Below are 21,865 nucleotides of genomic sequence, written 5' to 3'. Positions count from 1 at the left end.
GCAGTGGCGGGCATATCGACTACAGGATCAATAGATCGATCCGAAAATCGATCTACTTAGCAGACTACCCAACTAAGGAGCGCCTGTGGTTGGGCTGCTAAACCAATACGCATGGTTTTACCATCTGACCCACATCGACAATTCCAGACAAAACCTCAAGCTATTACAACTCCTGAGTCTTGCTGCAGTTTCATTATTACCTGCAACCTTGAAGATTTTGTGTGTGGGATCGAGGTGGGGCACGGTCTCCCCCACACAAAAAATCTTCAAGGGGAGTTGCAGAGCTGCTGCAGCAATCCTGAGTCATGCTGCCGGTGCATAGATCACAGGGGGTGTCAGTCATTGTACAGACTCACTGCAGCTGTTCAGCAATCGCTGGCATGTGGGGTGAATGGCCTGTGAATGGCCTTGGGTCACAACTCTTGGACTGTAACCCAGAATTTCCCCCGTGATTAGGAACAAATTTAGGTACATGATCTAGCAACCCTATAGTTTTTTATTCTCCCCTCATTTCAATGCAATGACTGTAACTAAATGAATGCTATGGGATTTTCTAATAATATATGTAATACTGGCAAGGCTAATGTTTGAATACAGTGCAACAATGCAAATGCTTTGGGAATTTCTATATACTGGCACGCTACCCTCGATAATCCTTAACAGCGATTAAAGCACAGGGTAGCTTAATGGTGGACAGCATGTCTGTTTCATTATAAAGCCAAAGTGTACAGCAATTTTTGTCAAGTTGCTTCAAGGCATTAACAAGGATCTGATATGACCTATCAGTTGACCTTGAGCCTAAACTTATCTGCATAAAGTAAACCACCATCCATTGATCTCATGTTTACCCTCCTGTATAGCTGTATCTGCAACCTTCATAGTACACTAACACCATACTATAGGCCAATGAAAATATTTGTTTCTCATCCAAGGTCTCTTACAAAAATGAAGCCCCTAAGCTAACGTGTGTTTTGTGTTTTATTTTTCTATCTTTGACATCAGAAGATCCAACTACCTAATGAGCTTTTGAGCGCTGCAATTTTTCCCACCAAAATTATAGTGTTCAACATTTTACCAACTTTTTGAATTTTCTGTAATTATTTTGTCAATTTTTGCCCAAATGAACATCACATTTTATTGGCTTCAGATTTTTATCCAATTTTTAGCAAAATTAGAAAAAAATTGACTGGTGTATATTCTGATATAAGAACCAAAAATTGACTGGCGCTCAGAGGGTTAAAATGAAAAACCCAAACCTGGAATGTTGACATGCAATGGTAATTGTGACATCTTGATGACTTTACCAATGAACATGAAAACAAGGGTGATGTGCTACTGTACATTGAACTTTGAAGCATGCACGGATAAGAAACATAACCTTTTCTGTTTTTGGCCTAATTGCATATATACTGGTAGTTCACATAAAAAATCAATCTTGACTGTTACTTCACAAATTTTCTTGTTTCCTTTGATAATTTTGAAGCCACAAGAGTTAGCAAAGCTAGCCGTCACTACATTTTGGCAAGACACTCAAGGAAGCAACCCCTATTCATCTGATGGTATCACCCCATGGTATCACCTGCAATTCACACATTTCTGAGCATACAAAACAAAGAAAGATGGGCTGTGAGCTGATAAGTGACCTCCTTCATATATTTCCTTGTCTTAATACTACTGTCATATAAAACTTTAACACTTAGACATAGCATAGCCTGATTCAGTGATTGTGAACTTTAACATCCTGAATCCACATTCATGCCAGTGGACAAATATTTCCATGAACATTTAGGTGAATTAGAATGTACATTTTCGTACAGCATCGAGATAACATAGAAAAAAATTCTAAATTTTATTTAAAGATTGTTTAATTCTTTCACCACCATTGTTTGGTCCAAATCCATTGTTGTCAATGGCAACTGTGGACATCTTTACAGGGAATTGGGGGTGAACAGGTCAAATTTTAATTGCTTGGGTTCACTTTGGGTCTCTCCTGGTTGTTTTTACATCCAACGAGCAAACCTATGGTTGTCATAATCACTCTATAGGGCAGAAGAAATTAACTTGTCACTTGAGCTTCCAAGTAAAACAACTTAACCCCAGCACCACAATGGTTTAGCCCAAGCCCAAGCCCATATGACATGAAACTGGAGTGGACAGATTGACCCTCTCACTACCTGATTATGGTACACCCCTAATATTTTCAGTTGAATGGATGTACCTACATATATGGAAAATGAATAATATATCTTTATGTACACAAAAATAATGAAAAATGAGTCAGTACTGAAATAACAATTTTATTCTGCTTCATAAAGCCAGCAAAAACCACCAATTCATGGCATTATCAAAATTTTCTGCATTGTCGAAAATTTTTTTTTTGTTCTCTTTTACAACTTGTTGCGAAGTTGAAATGGTCACTGAATCACATGAACGATCACATTTGAAGAAATATTCTTGGAGAATAAGATCACACAACTTTAAGACAAAATGCACACACTAAATTGTTTTGGGTCGCAACATTTGACCATTCAAGATTTGTCTGTTTTGTTAAATCTGCTGTTGTGTTTTTACTTAGCACAAAACTAAGGTAGAATTCACCTCGAATGTGAAAAAACTGAACTTTTGCTCAAACTTTCCTAATTAAATTATTAATCATTCTCTCACCTAATCAAGAATAAAAATCAGAGGTCAAAGGTCACAGTATATAATTTGTGGACATCAGGAATTTTATTTTCCCCATAGAGATAACAAGGGATGATGGCCATTTTGGATTTCATATATCAGTAAAGATTGAGTAATTTGTTTCTCCAGTACCAAAATTTGCACGGTTACCCTGGAATTATATTCTTGATTTTGAAAGAGAATGGTTGAAAGTTTGAGCAAAAGTTTACATCTTTCATTTCCAATGCGAGAAAACTATCTTAGTGATTGTACAGAAAAATTTTTGTAAGTACATTTTGTTAAGTCATGAAGAAGTTCTTTGAGAGATAAAAGCTAACACATAAATCATTGCCATATGAAATGCCCCACATAACAAGCTGAACTAAAAATATTCTACTGTTCCAAATGAGTGGTCTCTCATTTGATGTTGATGAACGTGTCTAGAACTGAAAACAGACAGGCATTTTTATGAGCCCATCTTGTTCATGTAGTTGATGAGGTCTATGACACGATAGCTGTAGCCATACTCGTTGTCGTACCTGAAAGATAGAAAGAAGAGAAGTGAAATGCTTAGAGCCTGAAAAGGAAATTATCTGCAGTATTATTTAATCTACAGTAATGACTTTAGGAGAGATACATGGCTGTATTTGAATTTTTTCAAACGCAACTGCAGACTAACAGTGTGTCTCATTTTGTCCAAAGGGAGTCTATGAACCAAAACAGAAAACAAGTTTAGGCAAATCATGACCATCTTATTTTCAATGAAAAACAACATAAATATTGATTTTGTTTCACGCATTAACCTTGGCTTGGCCCCGAAAATTCACTTCTTGTCGTGCAAACTTTCATGTTTAATCATTTCTGTAACAAACTTTGCACAATCATATTGTATTTTACGGCAATGTTGGACCTCATAATGGCGATAGGGGTGCCCGATGGGTTTATCAACATGTTCACCAAGGCCATATGCTGGTTCCTAGTTTTGTCACACAATCATCGGGTTGGAAAGGAGAAAACTGTTGACCAAATCAGGCTATTATATTGCTAGTTTTCAAAGTCTCTGAATTTACACAAGCAGTGTAGTTTATATAAGAATAGTATAATTTTGAGGTGTGTAATACAATGTACCTTTAAATAACAACAAGATTACACAAAGTAGAACAGGAAAGGAGAAAATGGAGAACCCATCTACACAAATGTAACCCTATCAACATTTGTATTTATATTGTTTGTTAAATTGTTATGATTTATTACTGGATTATAATTACAAGTAATATTTCATGATTTCATATATCAATTTCTCTTGATCACTAATGGTCCACCATTTTTTTTATTACCATTTCTGAAGTTTCTTTCCTTTGGATTTAGTAAAATCCCCATTAACGTTCATCGGTTTTTACCTTCATTTCTAAGCCTGAAGTAGGCCATATCCTCTTTGTGGTAGTAATCGGTGGTTGTCTGAGGGTACCTTTGAAGGTGAATACATACAAGCATACCCCCTAGGATATAGTAAATTTTTCTACAGCTTAGGGTGGGCCCAGAGTATGTCATTCTTGCCATATCCTCTACTTAATGATGGCGGTATGATATGTCGCCAAATAGTCACTGAACTCACGTGGGAGAACGATATTTTGAACAAAAGACAAACAAAGATTTCAAAATTCACTGAATTCTTTCATAGAATTTAAAAGGGGATATCCATTGAGATCTTTCAATGAAATGTCTCAGGGAATGGTTCGGTACTTTTTGATAAAAAAGACACTCAACGAGAGACAACTCTCTGTAGATTTGTGCCATGGACGTATCACCTGAAACACCTTCACACGTTTCAAATGTCACCATTTGTCTCCGAACAGCTGTATATTTTGTGTCATTTGAAATTAAAGACACCCACATTCATAGGAGTAATGAACTGTAAAAGTAGCTTTCAAGAAGCCTAATGATCTATAAAAGCCTGAACTGGGGCTAAATAAAAAAACCCAAAATGTATTGACTCTCCTTTGTGTAATTTCCAAAGCGCAGGAAATCATCATCAGATCCTCCTACACAGAAGTCACATTATACTGAGGCGTTACAGCTTGAAGAACTACCCAAGCACCAAGAATCATGGGTAAAGGCCATAGGTGATTGAAAAACCAGTGTCATGAAAAAAATAAATTGCTGATTAATTACACATGTATGGAAATAAAATTTCAATAGGATTTTCAATATAATCTGACAAAGGCTTTGACAATAGAAGCATCTGATCAAGTACGGCTGTTCAGGCACTTTGTATCCATCTGTGACAGATTCTATTGAAGAGGTCTTTCATTAGGGTCAGTTGGCTCAGATTGATGGTGTGAAATTTTGTATACGTACCAGGAGACCAACTTGACAAATCTATCATTCAAGGCTATTCCGGCGCTGGCGTCAAAGATACTGGAACGTGAATCACTCAGGAAGTCTTGAGATACAACCTACGGAGAAAAGAATACATAAATGTTTTTTTCAGTTAAAAATAATTTATCTTATAACCTGAAAGATTTGAACTTCACAAGGCCTTTAACTTAAAGCCCCACTAGCTGTAACTCTTGAAATTTGTGGACCGCAAAATATCTACTATTTTCTCCTGAGCTTCTCTGAATTCTACCCTCTGAAGGGATATGGGCTTTTTCTGCATTAGGAAACCTTTCCTTTGTGAAACATTTGACAAGTAAATTCAAATTTTAACGGTCATTTTGATTTCCCGCCATTTTAAAAAATTGGTAATATATTACAAAGGAAACAGAACATACAATGTCACAGTTGAAAACATTTACCCCTATGCATTACATTGGACTATTCTGTGCAGTTTATGTGAAGATTTCAGTGCAGATATGTACAGTATCCACGGTATTTGCTTTTCCACATGGGGGTACAATTAATGTTTGGGCAAACATTTAATCGCAGTGTAATCTTTATCTTGTTTAGAACTAGATATGCAGTCCCAGAGGGTAGTTTATAATAAGTGTATACACACACCTAAATTAGTACATTCTCACAAACTTATTCTAGCTTGAAAGTAGAATCATAAAAATAATGCTTAAAGATACAGCTAGTGGGGCTTTAATTTACTTCTTCATCCCTGATTTGTAGTAAAAAGGTCTACAATCACACCATTGACAATGATAGTGTGGGCCAAACCATAGTGGTAACAGGTGTGTATCATAAAAGCTGACAAACGCAAAATGGCATAAAAGGCAACAGAATTTTTGATAATCTTTTATTTTTGTCAATATTTTGAATGTAATTAAGTTCTAAAATAAAGAGAAATTTGGTTCTGTTTTGTATTAATCCACATATGACACGATGTGTCTTGCCTAACAAATAATACACCATACAATCTAACATTAGATTTTCAAAGTTGCAAAGTTGCATATGTATAAATAAAAATATTGGAGAGGAAAAACGACAATTCAACTTCCTTATATTGATACTGATTAACTTACAAAATGTGTTCTGATTTTTCATGGCCTGGTCATTTACTCTACAAGCTTTGAACATAGAGGGCGGTATTTGTCAAAAATTTGTATGATGATTTGTGTGATAAATTTTAACATGAATATCATAGTCTACCCCAGAATTTAACACGATTGACTTTTCTTGTTTTCACCCTTTGTGATGCAAAATTTTTTGAGGAGAAACAAGATGTACTACGAAAAGCTTTCAAACAAAATTTTCAATGCATGGTTTATTCTTTCTGTATCACAACTTATGTATAAGGGATTTTTGCAATTGAAGGTCTGCAGCCGAACATAGCTGCATGTGCATGACACCAGACATTTTTGCTTGAAATTTTGATAAATTTGTCAGTGTTGAACACATGGCTTTTTTTTGTTTTTATAGATCATAGCCTGGTCTGATTTTTTTTCTGCTTTCTGTCATTCTTGCATGCTTAATTTCCAAAAATGTCATCTAAATTTGCGGAGAATTATTACAATTAACAGCTACTTTTCATTCAAAACAAAACAGCAACCAAGAAACAAAAACATTAGGACCAAAACGTCTGCTTTTCACAAAAAAAAATGTATGCAACAAAAATTACTACTTTTCATACTATAAAAACATACACCACACAAAACTATTAGGTTTGATACCTGATCTTCAGTGTAGCCTAGAATACCATTGAGTGGTCCCTCAGCTGCTTCCTTTACGGCTGATTTTATTTCTTCGTAAGTAGTACTCTTTGACAGACGGCACGTGAAGTCAACGACAGAAACACACGGCACAGGTATCCGGAAAGCAAGACCAGTAAACTTGCTGAAAAATAAAAATTACATCAAGTTTTTTCAGTAAAATAAAATAATCTGATTCTGGCTCATTAAATATGCTTTCTCATATAAATATGCTTTCATATCAATTTGAGTTAGGTAAAAAATATATTCTGAGTATGATTTCCAACTCTTTGGAGAATGAATATGATATCATACTCACCCATGAAGTTCTGGAATTACTATGCCAACAGCCTTAGCAGCTCCTGTTGATGTCGGGGCGATGTTTTGCTGAGCACCACGTCCACGACGCCAATGCTTTCACAAATGAAACACAGATGTGAGTAATTATTCCATCTGATAAGAACTTAACCTTCATACAATGAAAACTTTAATTCAGTAGTTTTCCTTTCCCTTTCTTAATTTTTTTTTCCCTGAAGATTTTACAGTTCACAAAATTAATCAGACTGAACTTTGTTGAATGTATGCAATTTGACCAACTTTCGGATCAAAGTATCTTCTCTGCAGGCTCAACATGACTTGGTGAGTATGTTGTTACCTGCAAGTCAATACCCTGAAGGTGGATATTTCCTTTTGAAATATGAAAGTTATACAATTGATTCATTAATTATCTTGGAACTTGAATTTCTCATATTTTTGGAGTTGTCGGTGCAACAGTAACATTTCATAAAATGAAACGTCAATTATTATGACAATAATCTTGTTTTATCACAGAGTAATACTCGTTACATGGATAGAAAGATCAGCGCAGTACACTGGTATAAACATGTGGCGTGTATTGTTACTGTTTACATTTGAATTCTAGTTCAGTTTACACATGTACAGGCTGAGTTGACAAGCTGAATACTGTGTATCTCAACATACTTTGGGGAGTAGAACAACAAACTGTAGTTGACATTAAGGGCGAAAATCATTTTAAAAAATTCATCAACAGTTACAGCTACAGCCCCTTTCAATAGAACAGAAACACTGTGATACCTTGGAGCTAGGGCCATCTATGATCTTCTGTGTTGCAGTGTATGCATGCATGGTGCTCATCAGACCTTCCTCAATTCCAAATTTCTCATGTATCACCTTCACAAGTGGGGCCAAGCAGTTGGTAGTACAAGAAGCATTACTGCAACAAACAAGACATGAAAGCTTCCTATTGGTAATACAATGAGTTGTACATCCTTGTTTCTTGCTAGATCAACATGATTTAAAACTCACTTTCTGAAATTCTTTGACTGCCTCGGAAAAGTTCAATGCACAAGAAGAAATCTATGGATTCCACACCTTCCCCTCAGTGTAAGCATGGCCTGTGTAGACATTTTATGGCAAACATTGATATTTCGGGTAGTATTTTGGTTAGGTTTGTAACTGTTGGCATTTGACAAGAACAAACATCCCTTACAGTAAAGTTGATGTTACAAAAAATGGCCTGATTGGACGTACGTCACGACTTTTTAATGATTTGATTGATAAGGTTTGCGATGTCGATGTTTTTGAAGAATCTCATTCAACTTTTAAAAGCATGTTAATTTGTTTTTGTCATTGTTTGATGTTTAGGGTACTTTTTTGTTTGTTTTAATTTTAGTGTATTTTATCCATTTCTTTATTTTCTTGTCTGTAAGTGGCTGCCTGATGGCGCTGTTGATGAGCAAATAAAATAAAATAAAATAACAACCACTACTGCTGAGACATATAGCAATTCAAAGGAACAGTAGCTGTACTTTTGATGATTTTTCACTGTATATATACTTTTGTTTTTAGTGTCAATTACTGTTTTTTGTTCTACTCCCTACAGCTGTTGAGATACACAATGTTCAGCTAGTCAATGCAGTCTACTAGTATACACCAAGACTGCATTGTTAATGTTGAGTTAAAAATGTACTAACAGTGGATTTTACATATATAGTTAAACCTGTGTATAGTGGTCACTCAATGGACCAAGATAAAGTGACCACTATATGGAGGTGGCCTTTCTATAGAGGGTGGGTGTGGCATTACTTTCTGTGCAGGTGGTGCGCTAAGTGGTGAATTTAGGGAAAGATAAAAGCAATTATAAAAGGCCATAACATAAATCTGTTAAAAAACAGAGAACAGCTGTTTAGTTTCTGAAGCTTGTAATGCAGATGTAAAATCAGTAAAAGAATACTTATTTCGTGCTTGCCAGTCTGAGCATTTTTGATAGAGGTCATTGAGAGTCAGATATACTGATCATTATATACAGGTTTTGTACTAAAATGGAGCAATTCCATGTGAGCACTGACCACATGAGAGAGGTGGCTGTTCTGTAGAGGGCCTTTAACATGTAAAATGCCACGGGACTGCCACAAATTGACCACTATAAAGAGGTGACCGCTCTGTAGGGTGACCACTATGACAGGTTTGACTGTGTACCGGTAGACTTTGTGTTGGCAAGCTAAGTAGCGTTTCCATATGCTGTGGGGAGTAGAACCAGAACTGGAAACTGACACAGGAAATTAAAATGTTGAAAAAGTGATAAAAAGTTACAGCTACTGGCCGCGATTTCTCTTGGACTTGAATCTTTATTTTTGCAAAGTATCAGCAGTATAGACACTTAATAACTTGGCAAATATAGATTCTGATGTACTCTAAACAGGTTGTGTCGGTAATATACCAACAGAAACCACAGTAAAATGTACGAAACAACCTTGCAACATACTGCTTAATGATTCTTATCAAAAATGTTGCACATATCACCTGGCAGATCTATTCCACTTATGGAAATGCGACATTCAATTCATACTTCAAGTGTACAGGAGAAACCAGAGAGGCATTTAAAATCTGACACGTGACAATGGAATTGAGAGCAAAGCCGGGGTGAGGGTCTCAACTAGTCAGGTCATTCGTGTATTGCAAAGAAGACATTTACCTGACCACATCCATGGAAGGTTCGTAGTTTTCATGATTGACACCGTATACAAACATTGGAGCGTCATTCGTTGGCGCAGCGATCACCACTTTCTTGGCGCCACCTTGTAGATGAGCCTTGGCCTTGGCACCAGTTGTGTAAACCCCAGACGATTCCACCACGTAGTCTGCACCACACTCACCCCACTTGATTTTGCTGGGGTCCATCCTGTTGAAAGGGTATTGTAATTACATATGGATGAAAGAATTTTTCGGAAAAGAGGGACAAGATGCAAATCCATATATGTATTATCTAGCTCTGACTTGATCAGATATTTACAGCCATAATAAACTACAAACAGGATAAAATCTTACAACTCATTCATTTGCATTGCATATGTACAAGAAAACACCTGTCGACATTTTATCTAATATTATACACTTTTGTAAGATTAAATTTTGCCTATCAACACTACAGCTCTACAACTCAGTGCACATGCTCAACTGATGAATTGCCCTTTAAACTGGACTTACTCTTGGAACACTGTGATTGGCTGCCCATTTACCACGAGTTTGCCGTCTTCAGACTTGACATCACCCTTGAACCTGCCGTGCGACGAGTCATACTTACACATGTACACCTGTGAAGAATTGAATACAGGAGACCATTGGTTCAAAAAATAGAAATTGGAAAACCTCTTCTGTCAGGTTGGAAGTGATGTGTCCATTTACTGTGTCAGCTTGATTGACAAGTTTTAGCATTGTGCCACAGTAGCTGAACACATATGATTCTGATTTGTCATTTCACTGACCATGAATTACTTCACTATGTTTATTTAAAGGGCCAGTAATGCGAACTTCTGATGATTTTTTCATCATTTTATGTTATAAATCAATTGCAACATCTTATTCTACTCCCCAAAGAATGTTGAAACACCCACTATTTAGCTCGTCAACTTAGCGCCTATATGTGTAAAATGCATTGTTATTGTTTGCACTTGAATTCTAGTCTGGACCAGAAGTCACTTTATGCAGTCTACACACATACAGGCTGAGTTGACAAGCTGAACACTGTGTATATCAACACACTTTGGGGAGTAGAGTAAGAAATTATGGTTAACATTCAAAAAAATGGTGAAAAATTATCAAAGTTAGCATTACTGGCCCTTTAAATTTACTGATCCATCCCTGTACAACACAAAAATGCAGCCATTTAACAAAGTAATGCAGTGTTTTTACTAAGGTTGGGGAGCATTAGTAAATGACTTGGGAACCCCGGTAACATTTCTGCTGCCCCAAAATCTGAAATCTGATTTCACTGATATACCAAGGGGAACCCCGGTAAAATGACTGGGGAACCCCGGTAACATTTTTCGGGTACCGGCCTTAACGAAAACACTGGTAATGGGTATAAAAACTATTTATCTTCTTGACACAAGCAATCAATCTTGAAATATTGCATGGTGATTGGCATATTTGAAGATGGCCAGCTTATGGTCTCTGTGATCATATGGACAGCATGCCACTAGCCATGTACTCAAAAATAAATATCCATCCAATCAGATGATGTACAAAGGAAGTCAATATTTCTCAGACGTATTGGCGACCTGTACCTGCCTGGTTGTTGTGCCCTCAAGGGGCGAAATTGGTCATTACTTCTTTCATGTCCTGAAAAGGTCATCATTGTGTACCTATTTACAGGTCATTGTCCTGAACAGTTCAGGTGTGTGTGAATTGGGGGGGGGGGGGGGGGGGGGGAGAGGAGGGGAGGGAGGGCATTCGTCTTAAGGTCAGAATGTAATGACAGGTTATATTCTTCTAGATTGTTATGTAACTGGAATAGTTAAAAATCTTATAGGGTCAGCATTGGGTCATGAACTTAACAGAGGTCACCATTGGTATCAGGAAAGATCTTGACATTTTAAGAATTGTCTTAGGGTCACAATGTAATGACTAGACTATATTCTTCTAGATTTTGATGTTATTGGTTTGTTAAGCATCTTATCAGGTGCAGCAAGAGGTCAGTAGGTTTACAACCCGAACAGAATTTACTATGGGTATCACAGATGATTAAAGCATTTTCAGAGGTCAGGCAGCCTGATGTGACTATGCAATCCAGAACTAACACAGCACTCAATATAATCCCCGACGGACCCCACCTCGGACGATACGCGACAAATGTGGGGGATTAGACTGTGTTTGCCATGAAACTATTCCTGAGGGGGTGGGGCAATTGCCTCATTTTGATCTCCCTGGTCACTTTCACAGACAGGCATAGGATTTATGAATGCCCCACCCATTGGGGTGGGGAAAATGTGAGGGATTTACTGGTTTTAGGTGACTTTCCACATTGTCTTGCCCAAGAGGGTGGGGCATTTGACAAATTTCATGACTAATTTCCAAATCCCCCGTTATGCCAAAAGGTGGGGGGTGGGAATTGACATTGACTGCTGCATGACAGACGCTCCCTCACCATGTAATGCTGAAACCAACATTCATGTACTAGGGAGGGAAAAACACCATCCCCGTTACTGTCGGCAAATACTTACCATGTAGTCAAGATCTATGAAGGGGTCATTAATGCCAGTGACAACAAGACCCTTGTCAACGGCAGCTCTCAATACAAGACGGCCAATTCGACCAAATCTGTAAAAAACATTAAAAATTATCCATCAGATATACCTTGCCATTCATAAGTATTGTGTATATGAGGTACATTTGTACTTGATTTTGTGCACTTCACTCTTGTTGGTCACTGTATTGTCTGGTCAATTTTGTGAAAAACATCACATTTTATTGCCGTCTCGCCTTGATTTCATATTCATCATGTAACAGTATCAGTTACAAAAAACCTGGTTCTCTCATTGTAATATTAATCACAAATTGTATTTTAAAAGGTCTGAAGTTCCTAGATAAAACTTTAATTTTCAGAAGTGTGATTCAAGAGTATGAATATAATTTTTACAAATTGGTAAATGTACACCAAAAACTCTCCATTTGCCATCCATGCCCTGAAGGCTTGATAAAACTCTTAATTGCAAAGTTGCATATTAACTTAAATCTAAACAGTTCATCAATTTATGACATTTTTTAAAGACCTGTACTTATACAACAGTAAACTGTGTAAATAGGTATGTACGACCATAGGGTAACGACCTGACCCTGCTATTGGGATAATACTATACACAACTCCCTAACTTACCCATTAATTCCAAGTCTTGGTTTGTCGGACATGTCTTAGGTAGGTATATAGATGACACTGGAACTTAAGTAGAAACAATCTTAAAGAAAGAAAAAACGAAAAGTGCTGTTGTCAGTATAATAGTTAGGGATTTGGCACATCACGTGTTTGCGTATGTATTTCAACAGTGACTCTTAAATTTCTGAAGAAACTGGTTTCTCAAAGTGGATTGCAAACGGCACAATGCTTTCATTCCAGAAATAAAAGTTCTTCAGTGACGATTTTTACGTTGAAAATACAATCCAACAGAACACTAAAGTCATGGGCAAGCTTGGCACACTGACTAGGCTGAAGGTTACCAAGTCCGTAGACAATTGCTCCACCATGCAATATCCTATGCAGAATCTGACACGTACGCTTCACATGTGACTCTATTGGGGACACAGCTGAATGGTTTAACAGGTTTTAGCTATTGAATCCCTTTGAAAGGTAAATTGTGAAATAGGTCACAAGGTTGGATACTGTAAAATATACTTTACTTAGGGAAAGCTCACTAAATCACCAGGGGGGATCAAAATGAGAAAAGTTTATATTTGAATTTATAATTTCTTGACACAGTTAATACACTCTTGACAACACAACAGTCAGCTAGCAATTATCCACTACAATAGATGAAAACACCTTACACAGCATAATGGATAAAACTTTGAAAAATTGGCTTTTCACTTTTGTAGAGAGTAGCTGGAAAATTCAGGCATACTGCTGTATTCTTTATGAATCTTTCTAGCTGAAAATTGACACTGAACATTATACCTTCTTTTCATGTTGTGAGAAAAGCCATGGTAAGCACAAAAATATATAAAAACTGTTGGACACGTCATATTGAAAATTTGTACATATGATTATCTTTCTGAAATAATGCCCTTGCACACTCAAATTATAAATGCACTTCATCATATCATACCCTCTGACGAATTCTTTCATTCACAGGTAATCTAACCATGCTTTTCCCACCCATTTTAACTCTTTCAGCACCAAAGTCAATCTCTGTCGCCTTTATAGATTGTCTTATACCCCAGTCAATTTTTTTTCAGATTTTTGCCAAAATTTTGATCAAAAACTGTAGCAATGAAATGTTGTGTCCATTTGCTCCAAAATTATTTAAAAAAAAACAGAAAAATTCATAAAAATTGGTAAAATGTTGCACTGAAATTTTGGCGGGAAAAGTTACAGCACTCAGGGTTAAAACCCAGGTTGTTTCCAGTCTATCCAAATTTGATTGAAGTGCTGAAGAAAATGTGACACTACTTCAGGGCAATTTTTGTAACTAAACTGAGTCTTTGGGGAATACAAGCATATGCAATAATACTTTTCCATTCACACAAAGATGCGGTAAAAGATCTCTTTGTTTGAGAAATAACCATCTAAAAAGAGAACATCTGAACTTTGGCACAAACTTTCCTCCAGGAAAAATTCAAACTATTCTGTTTTATAATTCGGAATTCTAAAACTCAGGGGTCCTTTGATAATAGATAGAAACATGATTTTCATGTTCACGGAATATGATTTGTGGAAAGCCATATCAGGTACAATTATTAACACTAATAAATGATCAATTAGAAACATTTAACTTTAAAACCTCCAAGGTTACCATCGAAAATCTATGTCATCAAAACATGTCATTTTTTTAGCCAATTCTATGTCATCAAAACATGAATGCTTCTTCATATTTCTTGTCTTCAAAGTCTTGGTCGTAATTATCTGCAAGGCTAAACACGCACACAATGTTTTGCATCAACTTTTTCTCCCTTCAATTTCCAGTAAAGGATAATTATAGATACTTTTGTAACAATTCTAAGTCTGAATGATTTTTTCCCACCCCCCACAAAAATTTATGACCCACTCCTCAGTGCATTTTCCAAAAACACGTTTGTTTTCATTGGAAAAAGGCAGTCAATAGAACCATGTCAAGGATTCTATGAGATGGCAGTTTATAGTTTCATGCCGTAAAAAATATCAGTTGTAATTTCTTTACATCTGTATAACAGTGTTGTAATTAAGCCTGCATGGCTTTCATGGTACACTTAGCAGCATGGAAGGCCAGTCTAACTTGTGGTATAATGTCAATCTCTATCAGAGAGGATGCTGAGTTCAAGATTCATGCGGGCATTCCGTTGCCTTAAAGCATGGCGATTATTTAGAACTCCTCATTGCTTACATGTTATAGGATGGTGGATAATGGGCGTCTTATCCTGCACATGAGTTTAATTCTCACCTGTTGTGATTGAGTATTGACACAAAAATCATTTTGATGTGAAGAGCTGCCATCCCTCTGTACAATAATGGGGTTTTTTCACAGCCTATATTAAAAAGACTTGTGATTTTTTTGTGACCCCTAAATTTCTCCTGTGGTAAATCAGTATTTTCTCCAGAATGCATGATTGTGTGAATCCCACCTACTTGAATAAAATCGCCCTTAAAATAATTAGAAGTGCACACCATATCCCCATCTGCAATGAGATCTAGAGATACTGATATATACAGAGTATTGATAGTCTCATTCCGCAACATGATTGCTGCATATGATGTAACATCACATTGTTGATTAAGGATGGACCATTAGACCTTGGGAGGGGGGTGGTCACAATGAAATTGTGAAATTTTTTTTTTTACTATTGTAAATTTCTGAAATTTTTTTTTTCCAATTGAGATTAGCTGTGCAATTTTTTTTTTTCAGAGTAAATTTTCAGATTTATAATTTTTTTTTAGTTCGTCGCTGTCTGAAGATAAAGAGGGCAAAGATGTGGTGCCAAGCACCATAAGCGGCCACGCAAGCGGTCACGGGGGGGGGGGGATTCGGAGAGGGGTGTCCCCCTGCTGCTGTTGGAGCTTTTGAAAAATAGAGATTACAATGGTGTTATTTGGTGACACTTGGGGAGTATTTTTGCGGGGGGAGGTCAGGAGGGGGTGTCCCCCTCCTGCCGTTGGAGCTTTTGAAAAATAGAGATTAAAATGGTGTTATTTGGTGGCACTTGGGGAGTATTTTTGCGGGGGTGGTCAGGAGGGGGTGTCCCCCTCCTGCCGTTGGAGCTTTGAAAAATAGAGATTAAAATGGTGTTATTTGGTGGCACTTGGGGAGTATTTTTGCGGTGGGGGGGGGGGGTCAGGAGGGGGTGTCCCCCTCCTGCCGTTGGAGCTTTTGAAAAATAGAGATTAAAATGGTGTTATTTGGTGGCACTTGGGGAGTATTTTTGGGGGGGTGGTCAGGAGGGGGTGTCCCCCTCCTGCTGTTGGAGCTTTTGAAAAATAGAGATAAAAATGGTGTTTTTTGGTGGCACTTTGGGAGCATTTTTTCGGATTACACATCTTCCTCTGAAACATGGTCTTCTTGCTCCTCAGTAGCTTCCTATAGTTTTGAAAATTGACTATTTTGGTTTCCTGGCTTCCCTTTCTACTGCGTGGTGAAATGGCTACATTCACCCCACCAAACATCATGCATATCTCATGATTTATAATTGATTTTGACAAGCCGAGAAGCTAAAATAAGCTAAATAATATAGTTAAATTTGCATATTTGTGTTTTTAGAGCAATTGTTGCCCTTTTTTGATCAAAACATCTATTTCTCTGTAGCAGCATGTCCAAATTGATTGGATGTGTATAGATGTGTTGAAATTTCAATATTTGTCTTTTTGGGCAATTTATGCCATTCATGGTCAAAAAATCTGTATTCTCTGAAAGGGCTTGTCCAATTTCTTTGAAATTTGCTACACAAAAACGATTATTCATGCAGATTTATTCAGTATTTGCTATCGAGAAACTTTCAAAGTTCAACCCCTTTTGTGTGTTTTTGTGTTGGGATTTGTTGGATAGATGGCATTCTACGTAGTGTATTGTTGAATGTTAAAACATGTGTTGTTGTTGTTTTTTGAGGCTGTTTTTTGAGAAAAAAGAATTGAAAATGCCTTTTTAAAAGCAAAATAATACATAATGACTTGATATGTTGTTTTATCGGTATTGACGTGTTTCTACTTGTTCACCCATTCTTGCATTCATCATTGCAATAAAATGCTGTGAAAAAAATGAAACTGATGTGGCCTGCATCTGTTTACCTTGATCTTAAAAGGCAAATACAACTTTCTGTCTTGACAACCATACCATAGTTTCAATGTTTTACCTAGTGTACCTGCTTGGTTTGTACGCAGGAAACAAGTAGAAAACAGGTTATATAATTTCATAATTTTCAAGTGATCAGAATACAAAAGTCCTGAAAAGATAATATAATCACAACTTCCAGTATAAGGGTACAGTCACTCTAAATGTATTAATTAAAATTAAAAATGTGCCGGGAGGATGTACTAAAAAATACAGAAAGTTGCTTTCTGTCAGTAAAATCTAAAAAAAATTCAAAATTTTAAAGACTTTTGCAGATTTTTTTTTACGCCTTTGTCTTCTTATTTATTTTTTTTTTTTTTGCAAACTAGCTTGAAGATTTTTTTTTTCCTAACTTTCTGCTCTGAAAATTTTTTTTTTCTTTTTGACCACCCCCCTCCCAAGATCTAATGGTCCGTCCCTAAGCCAATATCTGCATAGCCAAAGAAAAATGACAAAAGTGGCTTCCTACCTGCAGAAAGATGTCCCAAATCTGGAAGACTATCAACTAGGGTTTGCCTGAAGATTACAAAACTGTGTTTGAACTTTACTGAAGTGTGAATGATTTATGTAGGCTTCTAATAAATAAACATTCACTAGATAATAAAGAGCAAGAAACATGAGGCGCGTCTTTAATTTGATATTTTATCCGTCCTAACATTAATTTGCAACATAATACCTTGAAAACTTTAATTTGCATTATTTAAATTAGCATTATACTTCATTGTACCCCCCCCCAAAAAAAATGAATAATTTAAACAGCTGGGAGACATTCCCCCATTGTGACAAAAACCTGGGGAAAACACTGGTACAATGATACACCTCCTCATATCCTCCGCCCCACCCCCCAAAGTACACTCTGAACACTCCCTAAATAGAATTTTAAAAATAAAAAATAAATTTACAAAATGACAGAAACAACAAACAAACAAATTAGTGTTTTCACATTTTCGCAGCCAGTAATTAAACAAAACTAGACAAGAAAGCATTTCAATAATTTCCCTGTAGTGCAGTCTGCGCCGCGGCGCCTGCAACCCGCTGTCAATCCCGATCAATGTTTCATTATACTATAATAGGTGAAGAGCAAAACCATGTGCGTGCCATGCGCTACACATGTGTATGGCTCGGTTTCGCAGTAAAGTGGACATATATAGAGATATGTCCTAAAACAGCTTTCCCAGAGCCTCCGAGTCTGGCTAGAAATACTAACAGCGGTGCAATCTTGAGAACCAATACTTCCTCCATCCGTGTCTGTGATTATTTATCATGTGACAACTGACTGACATCACACGGACGTGGGGAGCGTGACCTCGGCATGGCAGACGAAAAAATCCAAAGATCGGGACAGTCATCATGCAAAGTTAGATAATCATGCTTGTGGTTCAGTAACGACATTTGCAGGCATGGCCATTGATAGATTACGAAGTCACTGATATCTTGAATGGTGACTCACCCTGTCTGCACTCGAGAGTTTTTGAGTCTCACTCACTGTCTTGCGAACGATGCGCTTGTCTGCACGGGTGTGGGGCCAATTCACCTCAGAAGTAGTGCCAAGGTTCAAAGGTCATGAAACATCTCGTTGAAACCCCATTCATGAGGCAATAGCTAATACCTCATTCGTTGGCTCTGGACAAGGCGTGGGTTAGACCCGGGGGTTAGACAATCTGTATTACAATGGTTAACCTTGAAACATTGTACCTTTTCTGAAAGAAACCGGTAAGAATGTACCATTCAAGAGAAAGTAAGTTGTGGCCTAAGTGTGGTATTATTAGGCCTACACTTGTAAGCGAACCAGGAGTGGTCTAAAGAAATTTTACATAAATATGATAGTAATATCATAATTATAAAATATTGATGTTATCAATAAACCGCTTTTGGTACTACATTAGGGTACAGCACAGGGACGCCAGAATAAACAAACAAACAGAAACGAACCCAAAAATAAACGAAAAACAAAAGCAACCAAAAGCAACCAAACAAACAACAAATGAATAAAAACAAATGACCAATCGATGAAACAAAAACAAGATACATTATTTGATATAGGCTTAAAAGAGAAAACACCAAATTGATTAAGAATTGAAATAATTGACTGAATAACACCTGCAACATATTCCAGATGTGACGTTTGTTTGTTTGTTTGTTTGTTTATCCTGACTTCTCTGTAGATACAGCTTCTTTAAGCAATAACTCGCTAAAATCACTGAACGTAGATTAATTTTAATTGACATAGTCTATGGTCCCTCAACGGCGCTTCCTAATGGTGTATATGAAAAGGGAAGCCAGCCCGGGGCAGCCACCTTTCACGACCAGCCCTCGCTACATGACTATGGAAAACATTCTGTTTCTACTCGCAGTCACTAACTTTAATATTCGCCGGGCCGTATCTCCAATGCAGAACTGATGGTTTGTGACGAGGTCGTCAAATTTACCTTGTTTGACCCTTCTTGAAAGACGCCCTGTTGAGCGCTATCGCCCTTGAAATGAAGTGCAAAGTTTTAAAATTCAGTTTCTCCTTAAGCCTACTGATCGTCATACAGTACTCTGTAGTGCAGTTGGGTACTTTTGTACGTATACAATAGTGACAGAAACATTACATTTTTATCAACAATATTTATAATAATAAATTTTACACTTTTGTTATGACTGACATAATGTCTTATGCACATTGTCGAAATCAACGTCAAGTCTGAAAGGCTTTAGGTCGACGTGCAGTCGTTTGTGTTTTTTGTATCATGTGAAAGAGACTCGCAACCTCAATTTTCAAATTTGTGTTGTAATTGTGTTTGTTTCGTTTCGGATATGTGTAGAGAACGGTTCATATGTAATGTCTGCGTTTGGTTTGTGTGGTGGGAAAGCCAAAAGGCGAAACGTAGCCAGATCTTATAGACAGTGTTTCAAAGGTTAATCGGGCGGTCCTTAGCTTTGCCGTTTACGTTTCGAAACCCGAGTGTGGTTCGCATCAGTTAATTTGTGTTTGTGAAATATATTTCTGTGAATTCAGTGTTGCTGTTATTCATCAGTAAAGAAGCATGTATATCATATGTTTGGATCACGTGTATAAAAAATGTGAAAGAGGCTCCCCACCTCACTATCCATAAGAGTTTGTGGTGCGATAGTATTTGTTTCGTTTTAGATATGTGTGTCTGAGGATGTTTAATGTGTAATATTTGTTGGTTTTTTTTGGTTTTGTTTTTGTATGTATGGGAAAGCCATATGGCGAATGTCTAAAAACGTGAAAGAGGCTCCCCACCTCACTATCCAAAGAAACAAAGCAAAAATAAACAGAAAACAACTACTTCGTGATTCAACAAATATTGTCGAAAGATGAGACTGTGCTACCTATAGACACAAACAATGTAAACAACACCCAATCAAAGAAAAAAATCAATTTAAACAGGACTCCCCGACAAAAGAAAAAAAACGTGAAAGTAATCTTGAAGCGACTAAACTCGCACTTCTGGACATATCCTTTCACAACAGGAAACATAACATATCGAGTGCCCAAAAGGTCGCCATAAACATGCAAACAAGAAGCAAATTACAATCAAACCTTTTTTACAAAGATCGAGGCATAATCGTCAACATAAAGATTACGTACATGGAGGGGCCTTGACAAAACTAAACGGAGACGACACAGAACAGAAAGTAAATAAGATAAAGTACATGAATCAATAAAAACTATGTGCGAAAACAAACGCATAGAAACCAGAAATTTCCGACATTACTTTTTCATGATCTTGAAAAGAATATAATTTCAAACCACCACCACCACAACATCCCCTTTTTGGAAAGATTTAGAGATGATATCTTCGCGATTTATCTCGGATCAAAAACCGGACTAATAAATTTCATCCATACAATTAACACAATGCACCCGACATTTAAATTTTCATTTTAAAGCCAATTTGAAAACACATGAAACAGAAAAATTACATCACTCGATGTCGTAATTTCAAAGTGTGCAGATATATCACAAAGAAGGCATTCTCGGCATTAAAACGGAAACTAAACTAACAGACATATTCTAATTTTTACATAGAGAATCGTGTCACCCAATAGCGCTAGCAACTTTCACTGGCTTCGTTAAAGGCGAAATCCTCAAATACTTACGTAAATGCAATATCGACTTCCCATTTACAAAGGGGAGTATTCAGAGAGAATGGTGGACACAAGTGAGATCTTACCCCTCGTGGTAGAGGAAGTATGCCTTATTTCATATATGTCGGATTGTATTCGAAGCTTTAAAGTATCATTTATTGACTCTATTTGTAAATAAACAAATTTAAAAACGAATAGACAAACAAACACCATTCTTTATTGACAAACATGAACAAGAATACAACTCTTTATAAGTTCTTTATTGTATATGAATATAACCATAAACGTAACGTAACAAATAAACAAACACGTATAAGCAAACAAGCAAGTAGCCAGAGTTCCCAGATGGTTTCACAGTGCCCAATGATTTCTGAGTCCTATTTCCACATGATCATTAATTTGCCACTAAAATATATATTTGTCTGAAGTTTTTGACAAGGCTTACAGATATCAAGCTTCCAAGGGTGATGAGATTGATTTTTAAGGTAGTATGCGCCTCGAAAGTGGAAGACTTAAACTTTTGCTCAAAACTTTCCTTATTCGTTCAACAGTTCTCTTTCAAAATCTATTATAAAAATCGGGGGTCGCAGTGCAAATTTTGGTACTAGAAACAAATAACCCACGATTTACCGATATTTAAAATTCAATTGGCTGCGATACTGTGTT

General features: G+C 36.8%; 1 protein-coding gene across 2 annotated transcripts; it reads right to left on the bottom strand.

The window, feature by feature from the left end:
* Nucleotides 1-2,277: 2,277 nt before the first annotated feature.
* On the bottom strand, nt 2,278-18,664 carry LOC139136889 (glyceraldehyde-3-phosphate dehydrogenase-like). Of its 2 annotated transcripts, none has more exons than XM_070704733.1 (10): nt 18,552-18,664; nt 12,970-13,048; nt 12,317-12,413; nt 10,302-10,408; nt 9,790-9,996; nt 7,890-8,028; nt 7,114-7,208; nt 6,777-6,939; nt 5,020-5,117; nt 2,278-3,200 (listed from the first exon to the last, which is right to left on the bottom strand). In XM_070704733.1, the coding sequence occupies exons 2-10, from the start codon at nt 12,999-13,001 to the stop codon at nt 3,128-3,130; spliced, it is 1,011 nt and encodes a 336-aa protein (XP_070560834.1). In that variant the 5' UTR covers nt 13,002-13,048; nt 18,552-18,664; the 3' UTR covers nt 2,278-3,127. The 2 variants fall into 2 exon arrangements, with proteins under 2 accessions (XP_070560834.1, XP_070560835.1); XM_070704734.1 differs by lacking the exon at nt 18,552-18,664 and adding an exon at nt 13,293-13,317.
* Nucleotides 18,665-21,865: the final 3,201 nt, after the last annotated feature.

This window comes from Ptychodera flava, chromosome 7 (assembly GCF_041260155.1).
Source record: "Ptychodera flava strain L36383 chromosome 7, AS_Pfla_20210202, whole genome shotgun sequence".
NCBI classification, from domain to species: Eukaryota; Metazoa; Hemichordata; class Enteropneusta; family Ptychoderidae; genus Ptychodera; species Ptychodera flava.
The sequence above is the reverse complement of the archived record's forward strand: the minus strand, read 5'-3'. Positions and strand labels throughout refer to the sequence as shown.

Bases quoted from the DNA above. Each gene is read 5' to 3' on its own strand.
- LOC139136889 (XM_070704733.1), bottom strand. From the start codon at position 13,001: ATGTCCGACAAACCAAGACTTGGAATTAATGG. The intron at 9,997-10,301 runs GTAAGTCCAGTT...CCCTTTCAACAG, and splicing joins CCAATCACAGTGTTCCAAGA to GATGGACCCCAGCAAAATCA. The intron at 8,029-9,789 runs GTAAATGTCTTC...TGTTTGTTGCAG, and splicing joins CCTTCCATGGATGTGGTCAG to TAATGCTTCTTGTACTACCA.